Consider the following 20,124-nt stretch of genomic DNA (forward strand, 5'->3'; position numbering starts at 1 on the left):
CCTGCTAAATGCATTAACAACAGAAACTATTGCTATCAATACACTTGCAGCTAACAAATGCATCACAGAACAGGACTTTATCAACAACATTAATTAATTTTTTTTCTTAGTCTTGTGTTTTTGGATCATATATATATTATGCATGAGAGTGAACACTGAGTATCCCTCTAGAACAATGTTCTACAAAGACAAAAGATGCACAATAATATATTATTATGTGCACGTATTCTTTGATACCATCTATGCACATATTTTCTGCAGTTTAAGACTCTGTCACATCTCTCAATAAGAAAAATACTTAAATAGTCTAGATTTTATGAAAGGTGTTATGTAATGTATAAATTAGAATTATGCCCTTTATTTCTCATCTTAAATAGGTATTGTATCATTAATTGATAAAAAAAAAGAATCACAAGAAAAAAGAAAAAAAAATATAAAAAATAGTCAGATCAAATTAAGCTACTATCCAAACTACTCAGGCACTACACATGAAATAAGTACACAATAAAATCGCAGAATACCATTAAAAACTATGCTATACTGATCATTAATTGATAAAGAAACTATCAAATACATATTCTGTTGGGAGATTTTAGTTGTACTCCTATTCAATTTAGTTATCACAATATCTTTATGTAAATCAAGAAATAATATCTCTAGTTAATTGTATTTATCTGCTTTCCTAGAATAGATTAGACAATGGTAATATTAGCATAATTACTCATATATATTGAAACCATTTTTTGTAGAGAGGAATATCAAAGCAAAAAGGATGAAGCCAGAATTTGTGACACTTTCATTACCTCAGCCAAATATGAGATAGTGGTCAATTGATACTTCAAAAACAAAACAAAAAACAGTATGAGCAATCCTTGATGAAATACATCCTTGCATGCATATCATATTTGATTCAAAGCACCATGTTTAGTTCTGATAATACTTTGCAGTGGCTACATGTTTTCTGAAGCACGTGGTTTCAATTCCAAAATAATATGCATAGAAGAATCCGTTGAAAGTTGCGAGTTCTTAAGAGTTCTTAAATAAAACTTCGTACCTCAAGCTATGAATCTTTGGCCATCGACCATAGATACCTTGAGTGAACAAGAAAAATACTTCGCAAACGGCATAGTAAAAGAAAAATATACAGCACATATGGAAAAGAAAAAACCAATCAATTTCTACTATGGTTGAAATAAAATATACATAATTAATTATTTGTTTTTTCGTTCTACCCTTGAATTTAAGAGATTAAATACAACAAAATATGACCTGCATTTCTCCTTCCCTTAATGTTCCAACCTCTACTCTTACCTAGTCCCTCGTTTCAAAATAATGCCTAAAAATGCAGCTCGCTTGCACAATTAATTAATTTTTGAACAAACCAGCCACTTCACCTTTCTCAAACATGGAGGTCAATATATCACAACCTCCAACAAGTTCACCATTCAGAAATATCTGGGGGAATGTAGGCCAATTACTATACTTTTTAAGTGTCTCCCTCAATCCATAGTTGTAATCTTCATCCAACACATTTACACTCTCATAATCTACACCTTCCTTTTCAAGAATGCCTACCACCCTTTGCGAGAATCCGCATAATGGTGCACTTCTAGATCCCTTGATGAATGCAACTACCTTATTCTCTTTTACCAACTTGTCGAGGAGCTCCTCAAGAGGGACGGTTAGTTGCACGTGGCGACCAGGTGTTAATCGAAGATCGGGCTTCTTCTTAGGTTGCTGCCTTAGCCAAGTGGCGTTTCCGGATTCATTACCAGGTGGAACTTTTCCACTAACTTTTATGTATTCTTCCATCCATGATTTCCACGCTTGAGTAAGAGCTTCTCTGTCAGGTTCGTCTACTACCCCAACCTATAGCAGACAATTTCAAAATAATAAATCCACCATAAGGAAAGTAATATCACAGAAGATTTGGAGAATGGTGATGTTGATCAGAATAATAAAAACAGTACAAAAGTAATTTTTGAAAAACGGAAATAATTTTCAACGGATCATATCATATCACTTCCAAATACTGCTTGTGTTATGTTTTTATATTGAACATAACTCATCCTTACAAAACCAATTTGTAAAGTGAGAAGTACCTATCTTTAGAAACTATTTTAGACCTTGTCACTTCAAAGTGAGACTTGAATTTTTCCCAATAGTTTGTTGATACATTCATCTGTACTTTTAGTCTACTTGGTGTTTTAAACAATTTTAAAAAGCAGAAAAATGACATGTGGGTAATGACGTGTAAGTTATATTAAGTGCATGTTTGGTTTCACATTTGAAAAGTCTCAAATCATAGTCTAGACTAGATAAAAGCTTGTTTCTTGTAGCTTTTGTCCAAACCATGACTTTTGGAATTCCAAACACGAACCAAACATATTAACTCTTGGATAGATTCCAGTGTGAAAAGACAAAGATCACGCCATCCAGGTACTATTTGCTAACTAAAAAAGAAAATCTCCTTTAACAGAAGAACTTTTTCCTGGTTAAGGCAGTACAATAGTAACAAAACCAGAGGAATAAAACTCCTACCAGAGTAACAGACTCTTAATTTCATGAATGACAAGATATGCAATGCTCTTTGGTACCCCCTCACCCTACCTATAACAAAATTCCCTAACAGCTAGCCAGCTCAACTCTCTCAAGATGATTCGATGTGGGTTCTGCTATGACCTGCTATTCTCTAGAACCAGCATATCAGAAAAGATGTGCGTGAAGAAAATACTTTTTCGAGGATGAAAATTTGACCATGCATCTCTTATCATCACACAGCTCTATAAATACATAATAATAAAAAAGTACGAAATGAAAAGTAATGAGGGAATATAAGTGCTGCTTCACAAGAACAGTGGTGGAAGGAACATGACAATGAATTGAGAGAAAACTTATCCATCATATGACTTATAAGTGAAACACAGGAATGCAAACAACTCAGAAGTATAATTATTACGAATGACAAAATATTCTTTTAACAAACTTGAAGCGCAGAAATTGATTCAGCTGCAGCATGATGCTTTCCCTTATTACTAAAAAGAGCCATAAATATTCTTTCTTAGCTTAGTTACACTAGGAAGCATAATGTGACTGATACCTTAGTTACACTGGGAAGCATAATGAACTTAAATCACTTCCCATTTTCTTATAATAAGGAGAAGCTCTGATTTTATTTCCTTCCCTCAGCATCTATTCTAGGAGGATTGATTTTGCAGATGCACACCTGAGTTAATCTTTAAGACTATTGTTGTGTTGCACCACTCAATACTATTTTATCAGATTATAGTATTTCAAAATTCAGGATTTGTTTTCTCAAAAAAAAAAAATAAATAAGATTTGAGGTTACCGTCATACGGATCATATCTACAAAAGTTTACATTATTTAATGTCGTCGAAATATGCAAAAATAACCACTAGATATACACTTTTGAAATATCAAAGATAACCATTTTATTATAAACTTATTGTTGTTTAAATCTAATAAGAATAAACAACTGAAAAATCATCAACAACAATCATAATATTGCATTTGACACAACGAGAACCAAAACGCAGAACCATCACTTTCTCAAACACTTCAATTCATAACTAACAATCCTCACTGAGAATCTTACCTTTACGGAGCCACAAAGCTCTGGCACCGATTTCCAGTGCGCCAAAACAGTAGCCGCAATATTACGCGACAAACCGATGAACTGAAGCTCACCGTCCTTATCATAAACGGCGTACACTCCGGCATCCGAAGGCAATTCTCCGGCGGGTCCATCATTTTCCGGCGACACCGTAACCGCCACCGTCTCGGCGAGGCTATTCACTGCTGTAGCAATTATCCATGTCCGTGGCTTGGTTGAATGGTAGGGTTTGAGGGAAATTGGGCGTAATTTTGAAGATTTGGAGTGTAAATTGAATGAAAGGGTAGGGGTATTTTGGGGATAAAAAGAGGATAAACGATGAAAAGAGAGAAGTTGCGTAGAAGAAAGGTTTATAGTAGCCATTGATGAGTATAGTCACTAGAGTAGTCAGATAACTGAGAAGCATAAGTTTAGTGTCGTCTAATTTGAAAGGTGCAATGTATGGGCTAGGCCTAGTTTCATTATTTTTTGGACGAGAAATGTAGCACGCACCCCTCACTGAAATGTTGTCATTCCACAATTTTATTGAAAATTCAATTTTGTTCTTTTAATTTAATAAAATTTTAAAATATTCGAAAATTTTGAAAAATTTGAAATAATAATTTTTAGAATTTTCGAAACTTTCAAACTATTCAAAACTTCTAAAATAGAAAATTTTAAATTTTTGAAATTTTTCGAAAGTTTCAAATTTTCGAAATAAAGATTACATTTCAAAAATTTGGAAAGTTTCGAAAGTTTTCAAATATGGAAAGATTTGAAATTTTCATATTTCGAAAATTTTGAATTGTTCGAAAGTTTCAAAAATTTCGAACATTTTGATGTTTTCTAAAAATTTATGCTGCGAAAGTTTCAAATTAATGGAAACCTTAAAAAATATGAGAAATTGTGTTTCGAAGATTTCAACTTGTTCAAAAGTTTCGAATTTTTTTATCAATTCTGGAAAAATACACTTTGAAAATTTCAAATTTATCAAAAGTTTCGAAAATATCAAAATATTTTGGAAAATTACGTTTCGAAACTTTCATATATTATCAGAAGTTTTGAAAATGTAAAAAAAAAAAAATCAATTTTTTATAATTCGAAAATTTGAAAATTTTTGAATGATAAAGTAAATTTTGTAAGTTTCAAAAGAGGAGGTGAATAAGGGAGTGTTAAATTATTTTGAGTGTTTTATATATAATAAAAAATAACAATAATATTTTTATTTAGAATGAGGAGTAGAAAGTTAAGGTGTGGAGGTGCATGATACATTTCTCATTTTGGATCGGTTACTAGGCCCAATGGTCCATCAAGAAAATGAGAAAAATTGAGGGATAATCAACAACTTCATTGATGAATTATGGATGACAAAAGAATAAAGGCTCACTTTTGACGACAAAACAAAAAAGAGTAATGGCTCACTTAGTTTCGCATTTTATACATACTAAAAAATAATAATAAATTAAAGAGATTTTACTCCGTTTATTCATTCTTGTTAACCTTTAATGAATTTCTATAATTATAAATGCAAAGGAAAGAACAATAATAATTTGAAAATGATACAAATTGTATTAATTAAATTGTATAATTAAAAATAAAAATTATATTAGAAACAATATTTTCATTATTAAAATAAATACTAATCGGTTTCTACTTCAAATGTTAAAAATAATTTAGAAAATAATCTCTAAATTATATTTGATACCCACTTTTATTTTAATCTTAAACTTTAAACAAAAGGCCTCTTAAATGAACATGATTTTTAAAATTGTAAGATAATTTAGTTGATAGATTAGTACTTAGATACATAACACCCCTCCTCAAAATATAACACCCCTCCTCAAAATATTTACCCTACATAAAATTACAAAGATTTTTTTATGAGTTTAACAGTAAAAGTCACATACTTCAATTGTAAAGAATAAGAGGATCTTAGGTTCAAACATGCCCCTCTACATATCAATTTTTTGGATATTAGAGTAACAAAATAAAACTATGCAGCTAAAATAAAGGATAAGAAAAAAAGAATTGAACACAATAAATTTATGTGGAAAGCCCAAAACAAATAAGAGTAAAAAACCATGAGACAAAAGTGAAGAATTTTTAAGAAGTGTAATAAATTACAAGACCTATCTCTAATGTAAGAAGAAAACAATTACATTCTCTCTTGAAAATAAGAACACTAACACCACAAGAAACCTCACAATAGAAACTAATTTTTCTCTGTATTTTTTCTCTCACTCTCGACAAGTGTCAATGCTTGTTGTTGTGATACATTTTGGGATAATATGAATGTTTGTCCAAGGTGCTATTTATAGTTATAGGAGAGTAAAACAAGCTTTGTTACATGAAATAGTGGACCTAGGAATTAATATTAGTAATTAATATTTGGGTGGATCTTGACAAAAACTTCAATATTTTTACAAAAGTAAAACTCATTTTAAACGCATCATCAAACTTCTCTTGTGTTAGTAATTATTTAGACTAAATTGACTAATAAAAAACATTTAAGAATTTAAATTAACTAATAAAAGATACATTCAAATACCAAAATAATTAACAAAATATACATTTAACTACATATTTATGTAAAAATTAACTTATCATGGGGTCATATAATAATGACTATATATAACTTACAAAAATCTATAAAATTTGGGGGGACCGCGGCACCTGTCTGTCGATTTCCCCTTTCTTCTGTCTCTGATTACATGCAACAAACCACTTGTCTTCCATGCATCTTACAATTTGTGAAGGTAGACAACTTTTCACTTTTACATCATATGTAAAATGAAATTTGTCTTTACATGCATGAACATGTGATATTGTTTGGACTTCATAAAAGTAACTTTACTAAATGATGTATTTAGGTGATATAAAGCTTATTTTTTTTATTATATGATTTGACTCTTTTGAAAATACTTTGATATTGATTGGTATAATATCTACGGTGCACTGTGGACAACTAAAAAAATTAAATATTTGTATAAAATAAAATGGAAAATCATATTAAATATTTATCTAAAAAAGTATATTAAATATAATGAGAAAATTTTAGGTATTTTTAGGTAGTTAACCAACATCTAAGATTTAGACACGATCATTCATCTATTTACAACTAATAAAAAGTCAACTAAAATCAATAATTAATTAATTAAAATTTTAAAAACTCAATCTCTTAAATAAGAGAAAAATCACACTCGATCAATTGTCATCACACTCGATCGAATGTCTTCTCGCAAACCTTCACCCTACTGTCAATGTGTTGAAACTATCATCTTCTTAATTTCCAATGCTTTCATCTTGTGGTCAAGTTGGAATAGCATCCAATATTTAATTTTTATCTATTGACTATATTGCAACAATAATTAATTAACATAAACCTTAAACAAATTTTTTTGGTCTTCTTCATATTGAAAATTTTAATATTATTTCTCCATACAAAATTTCAAACTGCAGTTTTTTGGATGATGAGTTTTGTTCACTTTTTTTCCCTTCGTTTCCCTTATCCATGCCATGGTTAATGACATTAATTTGGAACCAGTAAGATAAAATAAGTTTAGTTGATACCAGTGTTTTTCATTTCCTTTTAGTTATAAATAGAGCCGTCAAAAAAGCCCCCAACTACAAGGTCCCCTTACTTTTTTTTGTTTTATTATTAGGCCCCCTATCAAAATAATCTTTTAAGGGGCCCTTAATTTAGGCCCATTATTTAATGGGGCCTAAGGGAGGGGGCTCTAAGGGCCAATAGGCCCCCAATATTTTGTTAATTTTAAAAAAAAATTCTGAAAAAAAAAATTTATTAAAAAAAAAAGTGAAAATTTTTTATCGAAAAAAAAAATCAAAAACTTTTTGTCGGAAAAAAATGAGAAATTTTTTATCGAAAAAAAATCGAACATTTTTTATCCCAAAAAAAGTCGGACATTTTTTATCGAAAAAAATCGGAAATTTTTTATCGAAAAAAAATCGGACATTTTTTATCGAAAAAAATCGGAAATTTTTTATCGAAAAAAATCGGAAAATTTTTATCGAAAAAAATCGGACATTTTTTATCGAAAAAAATCGGAAATTTTTTATCGAAAAAAATCGGAAAATTTTTATCGAAAAAAATCGGACATTTTTTATCGAAAAAAATCGGAAATTTTTTATCGAAAAAAAATCGGACATTTTTTATCGAAAAAAAATCGGAAACTTTTTATCGAAAAAAATTAAAAAAATTTTATCGAAAAAAGTCAGAAATTTTTATCGAAAGAAATTCAGAAATTTTTATTGAAAAAAATCGAATATCTTTTATCGAAAAAAATCGGAAAATTTTATAGAAAAAAAGAATTATCGGTGAAAAAATTGAAAAACTTTATTTCTCAAAAAAGAAAATTGATTCTTTTTTAAAAAAAGTGGGCCTAGGGGCCTCCTAAGCCCTCAAATTTTTAGGGGGCTTTTAATTTAGGGGGCCTTGTTTTTTGGGGCCTTTTAAATTATTAATTTTTTTGGCCCCTTCAAAATGTAGGCTGGGGCCAATAATTAGGGGGCTTGTCAAATTGACAGCTCTAGTTATAAACCATCCGTTTTTCTAAATTTGTGAAGTATTTGCACGTAATACTTACTCGATACTGGTATTTGTATCATCCTCGTGAATAAGATTTGCTATTGGACCGTTCAAGTAGTTCAATAATATAGGGTCTCATTAATAGAGTCGACTATTAGGTTGTGTAAATAACTCAATAGTACACGGTTCCCAAACGATGAATGCCCCAAAAAAATTATTTTTATAATAAAAATAAAGGCGGTTATTTCCTTACAATATTACTAAATATTATTTTTTACAAAAAAAAAATTTCAAAATATAGACGAAAATAAATAAATAAAAATTTAGAGACCAAAAAGTTGAGAATTTATTTATAGAGACTAAAATTTGTTTTTTTTTTTTTAATTATTAAATACCAAATTTTTATATATATATATATATATATATATATATTATGTATTTAAGTTAATTTGTTATTATAAACGAGCATAATTTTCTTTTATATTTTTTTGTAATTTTGCATTTTAAATTAAACAAATTAACTCTCTTAATTAAATTATATAAAAAAAAATATGTTTTTTATTTATGTGTCTTATTTGGTACCATACCCATACTTATGCATCATGGCCCTTATGAAACAAAACCAGTGCAAATCGACCAGATTAAATTTCTAATTTACCATCGTTCCTTTTTTGTTTTAAATACAATTTACTCATTGTTCCTATTTGTGCTTGATTTCCTCTTAATCCCACCATGATCTATTTATGCGATAAAGACTGAATATAAGTAAAGGGAAAGATCGAAATTTTGTAGGAAAACAAATTAGTTCTTATATTTTTTATAAAGTTGCACTTTTTAATTGGGTCTCTAAATCTTATGTGTTATGTAAGTGTCTATCTAAATATTTCTTGTCAATTAAGTATCATTTTCAAATGCTAAAATATTTCTCGCTCATTTTTCATGCGTCAAGAGACACATTAACTTCATACTTAATTATAAACATTTGTTATCGTTTACATTTTCTAAGGGAAATTAGAAAAAATAATAAATGAATATCTAATACCTTGAAAAGATATTTATATTTATAAATAAATTAGGCAAGGTTTAAGTTACTTTAAAAAAATTATAGGTAATTTATTATTCAATAAATTGTAAATGTGTAAGTAGTACTCACAAATTTATATGTACTCCACTTACAAATTTACTTATGTGTCACGTTTTATTGGATGTTGGATAAATAACCCACAACTTTTTAAATATAACTTAGACTCAGATGCCTCTGATGACCACATCAAACGTTTGAAACAGTTGCCTCTATTGAATGCAAGTAAGCGTTTGAATAAGCTGCCTCTTATGACTACATCAAGCGTCTAATTTGTTTGCCTTTGAAGATAGTCAACACATCTGAAAAAGTCAATACTCACTCAGCGGTCATGAAGAAGTTAGCATTTTGAAAAAGTCAATACATACGATAAAGTCAATCCTCTAACAAAGTCACCACCTCTAATAAAGTCAACGTTATGATAAAGTCAACGACTTTGAAGAAGTCAATGCTCTGGCAAGAGTAATGATATGATGATAATACTCAAAGTCTGAAGAGACATAGTAAATAATACTTGTGCGTCCTAGAGAGGCCAAAAAAAAATACTCAAAGTCTAAAAAAACATAGTAAATAATACTTGAACAGTCTGGAGAGGCCAAAGAATAATACACAAAGCCTGAAGAGATAAAGTAAATAATACTTGTATGCTATTGATAAAATAGTGGATTAAGTTCTCGACGGTAATAAGGAAAAATCCCGTGATAAAGGGAAGACTAGATGTAGCAATTATTGTGTTGTGAACTAGTATAAAAATATATGTGTCTTCTTCTTTCTATGTTTCCCTTATCTTAGTTCTTTGTGATTCAACTTTATTTTCACTAAAACTAATTTATAACAATAAGTTGAATGTTTTGATAAAGAAAGAATTTGGGCAATTGTGCAAAGAAATCGAAGTACAATTTAAAATGACATAACACAATTCAACCCCTTTATTTCTTGTGTTTTCAAAACCTTCATGAATAACATACATGTGTTCAATGTGGCATTTTTGGATAAATGATGTTGGAGGCTTAAAACAGATACATGTGAGTTGTGGTTTAAGGTTCTTTCTTGTAAGTATGGTTGTTTGAATGGGGTAGTGGGAGGTGGTACTTCTCGAGATTCTTCATGGTGGCAGGATATTAGGGGTAGTCAGGAACAATGGATCTCAGAAAACTTAGTAAGAAGAGTAGATAATGATGAGAATACTTTATTTTGGTATGATATGTGGTTGGATGGCAGGCCGTTACGTAGTAGGTTTAGCCGGTTGTTTGGAGTGGTGTGTGATAAATTTATAATAGTGGCAGAAATATTTAGATTGGGGTGGGAAGTTGGGGGGAGATGGACGGGGATTAACATCGTAGTCAATTTCATTGGAAAGAGGAGTTAGTGGAAAAGTGTGTTTCGTTGCTTGTTAATGTTCATTTGCATGATCAAGTTAAGGATTCATGACAATGAAAAAGTACTACATGTTGGGTGTACTCTATGAAAGATGCTTATCAAAGATCAATGCAAAACTCTTATGTAAATTATTCTCCCTTTGGTGATATTGTTTGGAATAAATGATGCCTCTAAAGGTGTCTCTCTAATTAGCTTGAGGTTGTTGCACAATCAGTTGCCTACGAAAGAAAATTTGCTAAAAAGAGATATTTTGAATAGCTCTTCCAACTTGTGTGTGAGTGGATCTGGATTTGAAGAAACTATTCAACGTCTATCTTTTAATTATCCTTTTTTTTTTATTTGGTGAAACATTCTTATCTAGTTGAACACTGAGGGTCCGTTGTCTAATGTCGTTTTACACCACACTCAATAATTTGGTTAGTGTGCATCTGGACTATTGAAAAATGGAGAATCATATTACATTCAGAGAGGAAGAGTACAACACTGTTGAAACGATACGTGTTAAACTACTTTGTTGGTGTTGGCTTCTTCATAAAGGAAATATTTTTGGATATTACTTATCTAACCCAATTTATTCTTTTATGTAATTTTTGTAGATTGTTTTTTGTGGAAGGTGAAATTTTATTTGTCAATTTTTATTTTGTTCTGTAATTGTGTTTTGTTAACTCTTTTATTTTGTATATTCTTATTATTCATTCATCTTGTAGATAAAATTTTATTATTTTAATATATCATTTGATTGTTTAAAAAAACAAATAATATAAGAGTTACTCAACAACAAAAACAATAAAACTTCCACTTTTCATGCCATGCTCTCCTTTCAGGTTTCAAGTACAATCAAACTATAAATTATGTACCTCACCAACTTTCAGCCAATAAAGTATTTTCCTATGTTTCCTTCTCTTTTAATTATCTCCGACTATCTCTCTTTATTCATTAATCCATGTAAATTATCATTACTTAAGTCAACCTTACCCTACCTGTTCTAATTTTTATTACCATCCAAATCTAGCTTCAAATGAAGAAGAATGATTTAGTAAATTACTTATTACCACCCCAAAATATAAAACAAAAATAAATTACATATACATATATATATATATATATATATAAATATAATTTAAACTTTAAATTAAATACATTTATTTTTTTAATATTTTCAAACTGATGGAGTAGTTATCAACATTAATATTTTTTGTGGTGATGATTACATCATTCAGGTTTTTATAAGAGTTGGTTGAACTACTCACCATATATATATCATATTGTTCCTATGCTAAACAGAACATGTTAGCCTTCAAAAAAATAAATAAAGAACATGTTAGTAAAAAAGTAAAAAGATTATTGACTAAAACCTAGCCAGAGATTAAGAGATATGCATCCGAACACAACTCTTCAATTTATCACAATCATATTTTATATTTTTTTACACTCACATCATATTTATCATTTTATAAATAAAAGCAATTATTTCATTCTTTTTTTTTCACCGAATTATAATTAATTATCAATATAAAATAATTTTACACCTATCATCTAATAATTTTGGTATTTATTAATTAAACTAAGTTTTACAGATCACTATCCATTAATCTCTAATTAATATATAATTGACAAAAATTATAAATTAATACTCCAACTCATTACAAAATAAATAAAAAAGGAAACAACAACAAAATAGAAAATAAAAAAATTAAATTGTCTAATGAAGGACACAAATAAAGGTGTCTATTGCCATAGATAAATAAGTCACAAATACAAGTGAAAAGAAGAAAGAGCGATCCACCAAGAGAGTCTCAAAGAATGTCATTATTCAAAAAAATATGTCACAAACAACACAAAAATCAATTATGAGAAAAAACATAAGAATGTGATATTCACTCATAAAACTTACACAAAGACAAAAAATTTAGCCACTAATTAAGGACGAATCTAGAGACTTAAGGGTGAACTTCGACCCAATAGTTCTAATTATAATTATTTGTATAATATTTGACATTTTACATTCTAGTTATGTTGAATGTCTGATATTAAATATATATATATATATATATATATATATATATATATATATATATAATTATTTCTATTTTTTTAAGTTATAATTATTATTTACGTCTCGGGTTGGTAATATTATTATTTAATTTTATCCCCCGCATTTGATTGATTTATGTATTTGTCCATCACACTAACCACTTCTAACTGCTTGTGCAATCAAGCTGAAATACAACATGATATTGTTCCTTTCAAGTCATTTCTTAACTACCAGCATTAGCATAAGCTTAATCACAATTCATAACCAAACCAAACCATACTATACTTTAACTTCACTCCTACTCAAAAAAAAAAAAACAACCTTAAAAAATAAAAATTTCGTCATCATTATGTTTCTCTATGCATTAATTCACACTCTTTCTTCCCATCTTGTTACCACCTTATGCCACCCTCCAAACCAATGAATTGAAACAATGAATTTTCTTAGAAAAAAGCTTCCTCTTCCAATCATTATCACTACAATTTGTGTTCTACTCTTCACATCAGTTTTGTATGCTGAGAGACTCAGTTTTCTTTCTTCCACAAATATTTTCAAGTTCAAAACATGTCCAAGAAAGCACGTTAAACCAACGACTAGTAAGTCTCCGTTCCTTTTTATCTGCTAAAGGGTGTTGTCACTTTGCTATCTGTCTATACTAAAAACTCAAATTAATTATTGAATTATTAGACTGGTTTTCAAAATATATAATTTATTATCATAAAAGTCTCTAAATGATACAATTTACTGTCTAAATAGTCTCCGACTATTATTACGTCTGACTAAACTGATTGATGTTTTGATGATTCAAAAACTAATATGAATTTTTGATTGAGTCAGGAATCAAAATGATAGCGCTCTACGCTTTTAAAAACTAAAATGATAGTTTATTCATATTTATCTATAATTTTCAAAGTTCAATATAACATTAACTATTTTTTTTTTTAATAATACCCTTAATTTTTATTGCAATGAGAGAAATAGGTGAATTTAAATGATAAAAAATTAAAGGTATTATGAGTATAAGTCAAATAAATAATTTCATAAAAAATAATAAACTTTGTTGGTTTTCTTAGTACATATAAAAAAACTTTAAATCGACAATTAAAAAGGATTAGAAAGGGAGTAATTCACTTCATAAATCCACCATAGCTATCTCATGTTCTCATTCTATTTTTCCTTCTTTTTTTTCTAACCAATGTAGCTCATAACAATGTAATTGTCTTAACAGATGATAGAAAAATAGAGGATGTGGTTGCAAATGCATCATGGATTGATGATAGGTTTGATTTTGACCCAGAAGAATGCAATGTTGCTAATGGAAAATGGGTATTTAACAGTTCAATAAAGCCTTTATATTCAGATACAAGTTGTCCATACATAGATAAACAATTTTCTTGTGTCAAGAATGGAAGGAATGATTCTGATTATCTTCATTGGGAGTGGCAGCCAGAAGATTGTACCTTGCCTCAGTAAGTTTTCTCACACTCCAACAAATGTTTATTTTTCTAATTTTCTATGTAGCACTAATACTTTAAATTGAAGTTATATCTCGTATCTGGGACATGTTAGTATCTAACATATATTCAACATTAACATGTAGATACATTCAATTACATCTATTTTTTTAAATAGTAGAAATTAGTATCAATATGCCAGTATCGTTTAAAAAAATATCGACTTGTCAGTATTCTAATGTCTGTGTCAGTGTTTCATAGTTCATCTCATGATTATTGGCCATTGAGGTGTATATTTACCTAATTTAAGCCAAATTTCTAATAGATTATGTATTTGGTAGATTTAATCCAGAAATAGCCCTCACAAAACTTCAAGGAAAAAGACTTCTATTTGTAGGAGATTCACTACAAAGAAACCAATGGGAATCTTTTGTATGTTTGATTCAAGGTATCATACCGGAAAAGATGAAGTCAATGAAAAAAGGGCGAGTTCATTCAGTCTTTAAAGCTAAGGTAATAAAGTTTGGATTCTCTATAATAGAAAAAAATCACATTGTCGTAGTTATGCAATTTAGACGTCCTTATATAATTTGGACATCTTTGATTAACTACCAGTATGTCGTTTAATTTCAATCAGATAGTTCAAATTATAACAATTGTGACCTTTTTAATTAATCTTTCAATTTAGATAAAACAATTCATATTATGTGGTTGCGGCAATGCATGGTTTATCTAATATAGACAATTTAAATCCAATGTCATTATATACTATAAATAGAGACACCAAAAGAGTATTAAGAAAGATGTTTAAGTTTTAATCTCTATTGCTAACAAATTCTTCTCCCTTTAATAAATTTACCATTAGCATTTATCTAACATAAAAAAGAAAGTTAATTTTATTTTAAATGTGTGTGTTTGATTTGATATAGGAATATAATGCTAGCATAGAATTCTATTGGGCACCATTTCTTGTGGAGTCAAACACTGATATTCATATAATAGGGGATCCAAAGAAGAGGATAATAAAAGTTGATGAAATCACTGAACGTGCCAAAAATTGGACAGGAGTTGATATTCTTGTTTTCAATACCTATGTTTGGTGGATGAGTGGTCTTAGAGTTAAAGCATTGTAAGTCATCTTTATACCTACCTTCCTAGCTAGCTATCTATTACTACATGTTATCTTACATTTTTGCTTAAAGCATGTTTGTTTCACATAAATATTTAATATATAAAAAAATATTTTTTTTCTTTAAGGATTAATTTAATTGACAAATGTCGATATTATTATATTGAATATTTTGTCTCGAGATTGAACCTTGCAATTGTGTGTAAGTTTATGGTAGTATTTGTCATCTGTTCTATAGATAAAAAAATAGAAAATATTTTTGAAGAAAAAGAATTATTTTTATTTAAAATTTATCTATTTGTTTCCATTTTTTGAATTAAAAATTTCTGTTTTTTGAATTAAAAATGTTAAAATATTTATTTTAACATTCTCTTTTCAACATTTATTTTTTTCCCACCACTTTATATGAGATGTTAAAAAAGAGTGTAAAAATAAAAGTGAGTGTTGATAGTCCTCCTCTTTTGAAATCATTAGAACATAAAAAGTGTTAGATAATAGTTTACTAGACTTTTATATTATAATTGGACTAAGGATAGTTTAGTCTATTTATGTCTTACTGTTTGGTTTTAGAGTAACCTTTGTATTCTCAAAATTGCTATGTAATGGAACCCTAATCTCCTTTTGATATTCCTCTCTTGCTCTTATTCTTTATTGATTCATATTATTAACAAAAAGAATATGAAATATCACTTAGTAAAAACTATACTTTATAAATTTAACAAGTATGATGAATGAGAAAATAAATGTTAAAAAGTGATTTTTGTAATGGTAAAGAAATATAGATTATTTATTTATATATATATATATTTCTAAAAAGTAATAGTTGATTATTTTATGTGAAAATCACTCTTTTTTAAATGTAGGTGGGGCTCATTTGGCAATGGAGATGAAGGATATGAAGAATTAGAGACACATGTTGCTTACAACTTAGGTTTGAGGACATGGGCCAATTGGGTGGACTCAACTATCAATCCAAACAAAACAAGGGTCTTCTTCACAACTATGTCCCCTGCACACACAAAGTCTCTTTCTCTTTCTCTCTATATTATGAAAAAATTTAAATATCAATAAAAATTAGAGACTAAAAAACCTAAAATTGGTAACCGAATTTGACTGCAGCAATTTCAGTAAACAACATTTTGATCTTTAAATGTGTGATGCAATATTAGTGTATAGTTCTTGAATATCGAAAATACAAAATACAAAAATATTTTGAGTGTCTCTTTTGTTAAAAATTTGATGGATCAAACCCACTAACAAAATCACACTTTTAATAACTAAATTAATTAATAAAAAATACGGATTAAACTAATTAATGATATATACATTTAAGGATGGTTCTGTAGTGTTGATTAATTACTATTTACTTTTTTTTTAAGTAGTCTTAAACTTCATCTTTCTATTACATGTTTTGTTATATGTCTAATGTTTCATTGAAGCAACAAATTTAGTGAACACACTTACATAAGAATGGTTTGACATATTTTCAGAAGTGCTGATTGGGGCAACAAGGATGGTGTAAAATGTTTTAATGAGACAAAGCCAGTGAAAAAGAAGAATCATTGGGGAAGTGGTTCAAATAAGGGTATGATGAATGTGGTAGCCAAAGTTATAAAGAAAATGAAAGTTCCAATAACTATCATCAACATAACACAAATTTCAGAATATAGAATTGATGCACATTCATCAGTTTATACTGAAACTGGTGGAAAATTGTTGACTAAGGAAGAAATGACTAATCCATTAAATGCAGATTGTATACATTGGTGTTTGCCTGGAGTTCCTGATACTTGGAATCAAATATTTTATGCAATGTTGTGACAAATATAAATGTAAAAAAAAATTATTTTCTTTTTCTTTTTTTTGTTGTGACATGAAGATGTCAATTATGTAAAACTATGTGTTCACATTCATTCTTTTTTGGCATTTTTGTGATAAAAAAAATTGTATGCATCATAAATGCCTAAGTGGAGATTCAAGCAAAAAAAAAAAATTAAAAACAAATAGTAAAAGAAATTGCACAGAGAAAATTGTTATTCATAGACTACATTTTTAAAATTTTGTTTAAATTTCAATCAACAAAGAGTATGCAAACTTATTAAATGATTAGATTGTCAGGTTTAATTACAAGGCGAAAAAAAGAGAAGAAATATGATAAGAAATGAAGAAAAAAAAGGGTATGTTACATATTAAAAGTTTCACATTATAATCTTAAAAATCACGTAGTTCAAATCATTTCTAAAACAACGATAAAATAGTCATAATATCACTTTAATTAGTAAAAATTATCCATTCACTCTCCAATTTTTTTTAAAATATTTTCTTAATTCCTAGCATTTTCATTCAAAGATACTAGAATAGTGGAACATATTAGTTTTAAATCTAATAAGTTAACATCAAACACCAAAATTGGTCGAAAAATAAAAGCAATTTTTAATTTAGACTCTACATGAAGCACTAATAAAAACAACAATTAGATTCTTTAATAATATTTAAAAAGAGATAATTATGTTATAATTAAAAAGAAGTAATTTATTCCTACAAAATAAAAGTTCTCTAAATATTTTTGGGATAAGTTGAGGACAGTTTTTAGATTAATTTCATTATATTGTTGATATTTAATTTAATATTTTGTCATGTAATTACTTTGTTTCAATGCTAATGAAGAAAAAGTATACAAATGAATGATTTATTGAAAAATAAATTAACCAGTGATTTTTGTATTGTAGCAATTAAATTTTCACTTTTTTTTTATTATTATAAAAAATTTAATTGTCTTTTTTCATTCACTAATTTAGGTAGAGACTAAATTATTTCAATTTTTCTAGGGATTAAAAATTATTTTATTTATTTCATGGACTCAACTGATTACAATTTTTCTTAAGAGCTAAAATAAATCTTAATTGTAAACATAATATAGAATTTGAATTTCCTACCATAGGTGATACTGTCGCGGCCTAAAATTTCGAGTGTTTCTCGAATTCAATGGAGTCGCCACCAAAATTTATTTTAAAATAGGGAAAATATTGGGAAACCCTTAAATAGTAAAAATAAAAAAAATGTGGTCTTTGAAACCAAATTTTGAGTTCGGGAGTCGATTATGCGTAGGGAAGGTACTAGCACCCTACGATTTTACCTATAATTAATTGTGCAAAATTAATATTAACTTAAGTATATTTATTTTTTTTATTATTAAATATGAATAACAATTATTACTATATTTAAAGTATAATTTTGAAATAAATATGTACTTAACAAATAAGGGACAAAAAAAGAAATTTTTATTTATGTGCTTGACAAGAATGTGATCTTGCTCCTACGTATCTCCCGGTGCGATGGAGTAATCAAAGCTACGTAGTTCTTGGTTAAAAAAAAACAGATGTGTTGAGTGTGTTTTAAAGAAAATTTGTTTTGTGATAAAAAAAGTTTTGGCAAAATAGAAAAATAAAAGAGTTTGATTTGAATAGATATATTAAAATACGAGTTTTAAGACGATCAAGTTGTACAACTCGTGTCCCAAAACTCAAGGAATAAAGAAGATGTCACATCTAATTTAATCCTAAAAAAAAAAATATTTTATTATTCTTGATTTTTAAATTGAGTTTCAAATCACCAAGTAGTACAACTTGTGTTTTAACACTCAGAGATAAAAAAGAATTACATCTAATAAATAGGTTGATTTTAGATTAGTTCATTAAAATAAATAAATAAAATAAATGAAATAAATAAGTTAAATAAAGAGAGTTTTAGAACTATCAAGTTGTACCACTTGTATCCTAACAACTCAAAGATTAAAAAGATGTCACATCTAATTAATCTTTAACATAATATTTATTTGTATTTTTTTATGATAAATTTGATATTTAATTATGAAGAAAATTAAACCTTTTTTTAAATAATAAAAAAAAGTAATTAAAATGAATAGATTCAAATGGACTAAGATTAGTAAGATTTAAATGGGTTGAAATTAGTAAAATTTAAATGAGTTGAGATTAGTAAAATAAAAATGGGTTGAGATTAGTAAAATAAAAATGGATTGATATTAGTAAAATAAAAATGAGATTAGTAAAATTTAAATGGGTTGAGATTAGTAAAATAAAAATGGGTTGAGATTAGTAAAATAAAAATGAATTGATATTAGTAAAATAAAAATGAGTTGAGATTAGTAAAATAAAAATGGATTGATATTAGTAAAATAAAAATGAGATTAAGATTAGCAAAATAAAAATGGGTTGAGTTTGAATATATTTTGGTTATTAACCCATAACCCAGGCCCAACCCAACTTAATAATCAAAAAGGGTCAAAACTGAAACTAAGAAACCCTAATTTCATTTGAGGAAAACGGCCAACTTGAGACACAAAGGAGGCGGCCAATCATGAAGTTGCAAAGGAGGCGGCCAACATGAAGTTGCAAAGGAGGCGGCCAACATGAAGTTGCAAAGGAGGCGGCCAAACATGCGATTGAAACCAGGATGCGAAAACGGAAACGATATGAGGGAACAGCGACGGTGAGGACGGTGACGGCAACCTCGGCGACGGTGAGGACGGTGACGGCAAACTCGGCGACGGTGAGGAAGGTGACGACAACCTCAGCGATGGTGGCAGCACCGACAACGACATCGTCCAAGGGGTGAGTTTTTTTCGTTTTTTTTATTTTACTTTCAAAAACAAAACTTATTTTTATATTAGCTTACATTTATATGACCATAGAACTATGTAAAAGGAAGAAAATACCTTCTCTTCTTCTGGCTCGTTTCCTTTTGCTACTGCTTTTGCTTTCTCCTTTTTTATGTTTAAGTATTTTTTCTATTCGGGTTTGATTTCTCCTTCTTTGTATGTTTTTTTTATCAGTGGTGTTCATCTCAGATTCTTCCTCTTTGAAAT

General features: G+C 28.4%; 2 protein-coding genes across 2 annotated transcripts; one reads left to right on the plus strand and one right to left on the minus strand.

Annotated features, from left to right (window-relative positions):
* Nucleotides 1-1,153: 1,153 nt before the first annotated feature.
* On the minus strand, nt 1,154-4,075 carry LOC101502902 (bifunctional monothiol glutaredoxin-S16, chloroplastic). Its single transcript, XM_004506681.4, has 2 exons — nt 3,618-4,075; nt 1,154-1,869 (listed from the first exon to the last, which is right to left on the minus strand). Exons 1-2 carry the CDS (start codon nt 3,996-3,998, stop codon nt 1,366-1,368), a joined length of 885 nt encoding a protein of 294 aa, XP_004506738.1. The 5' UTR covers nt 3,999-4,075; the 3' UTR covers nt 1,154-1,365.
* Nucleotides 4,076-12,872: 8,797 nt separating this feature from the next.
* LOC101502585 (protein trichome birefringence-like 3) lies at nt 12,873-17,165 on the plus strand. The gene is made up of 6 exons (XM_004506680.4): nt 12,873-13,252; nt 13,885-14,125; nt 14,452-14,623; nt 15,040-15,239; nt 16,103-16,261; nt 16,730-17,165. Exons 1-6 carry the CDS (start codon nt 13,090-13,092, stop codon nt 17,058-17,060), a joined length of 1,266 nt encoding a protein of 421 aa, XP_004506737.1. The 5' UTR covers nt 12,873-13,089; the 3' UTR covers nt 17,061-17,165.
* The last annotated feature ends 2,959 nt before the right edge of the window (nt 17,166-20,124 follow it).

This window comes from Cicer arietinum, chromosome 6 (genome assembly GCF_000331145.2).
Source record: "Cicer arietinum cultivar CDC Frontier isolate Library 1 chromosome 6, Cicar.CDCFrontier_v2.0, whole genome shotgun sequence".
NCBI classification, from domain to species: domain Eukaryota; kingdom Viridiplantae; phylum Streptophyta; class Magnoliopsida; order Fabales; family Fabaceae; genus Cicer; species Cicer arietinum.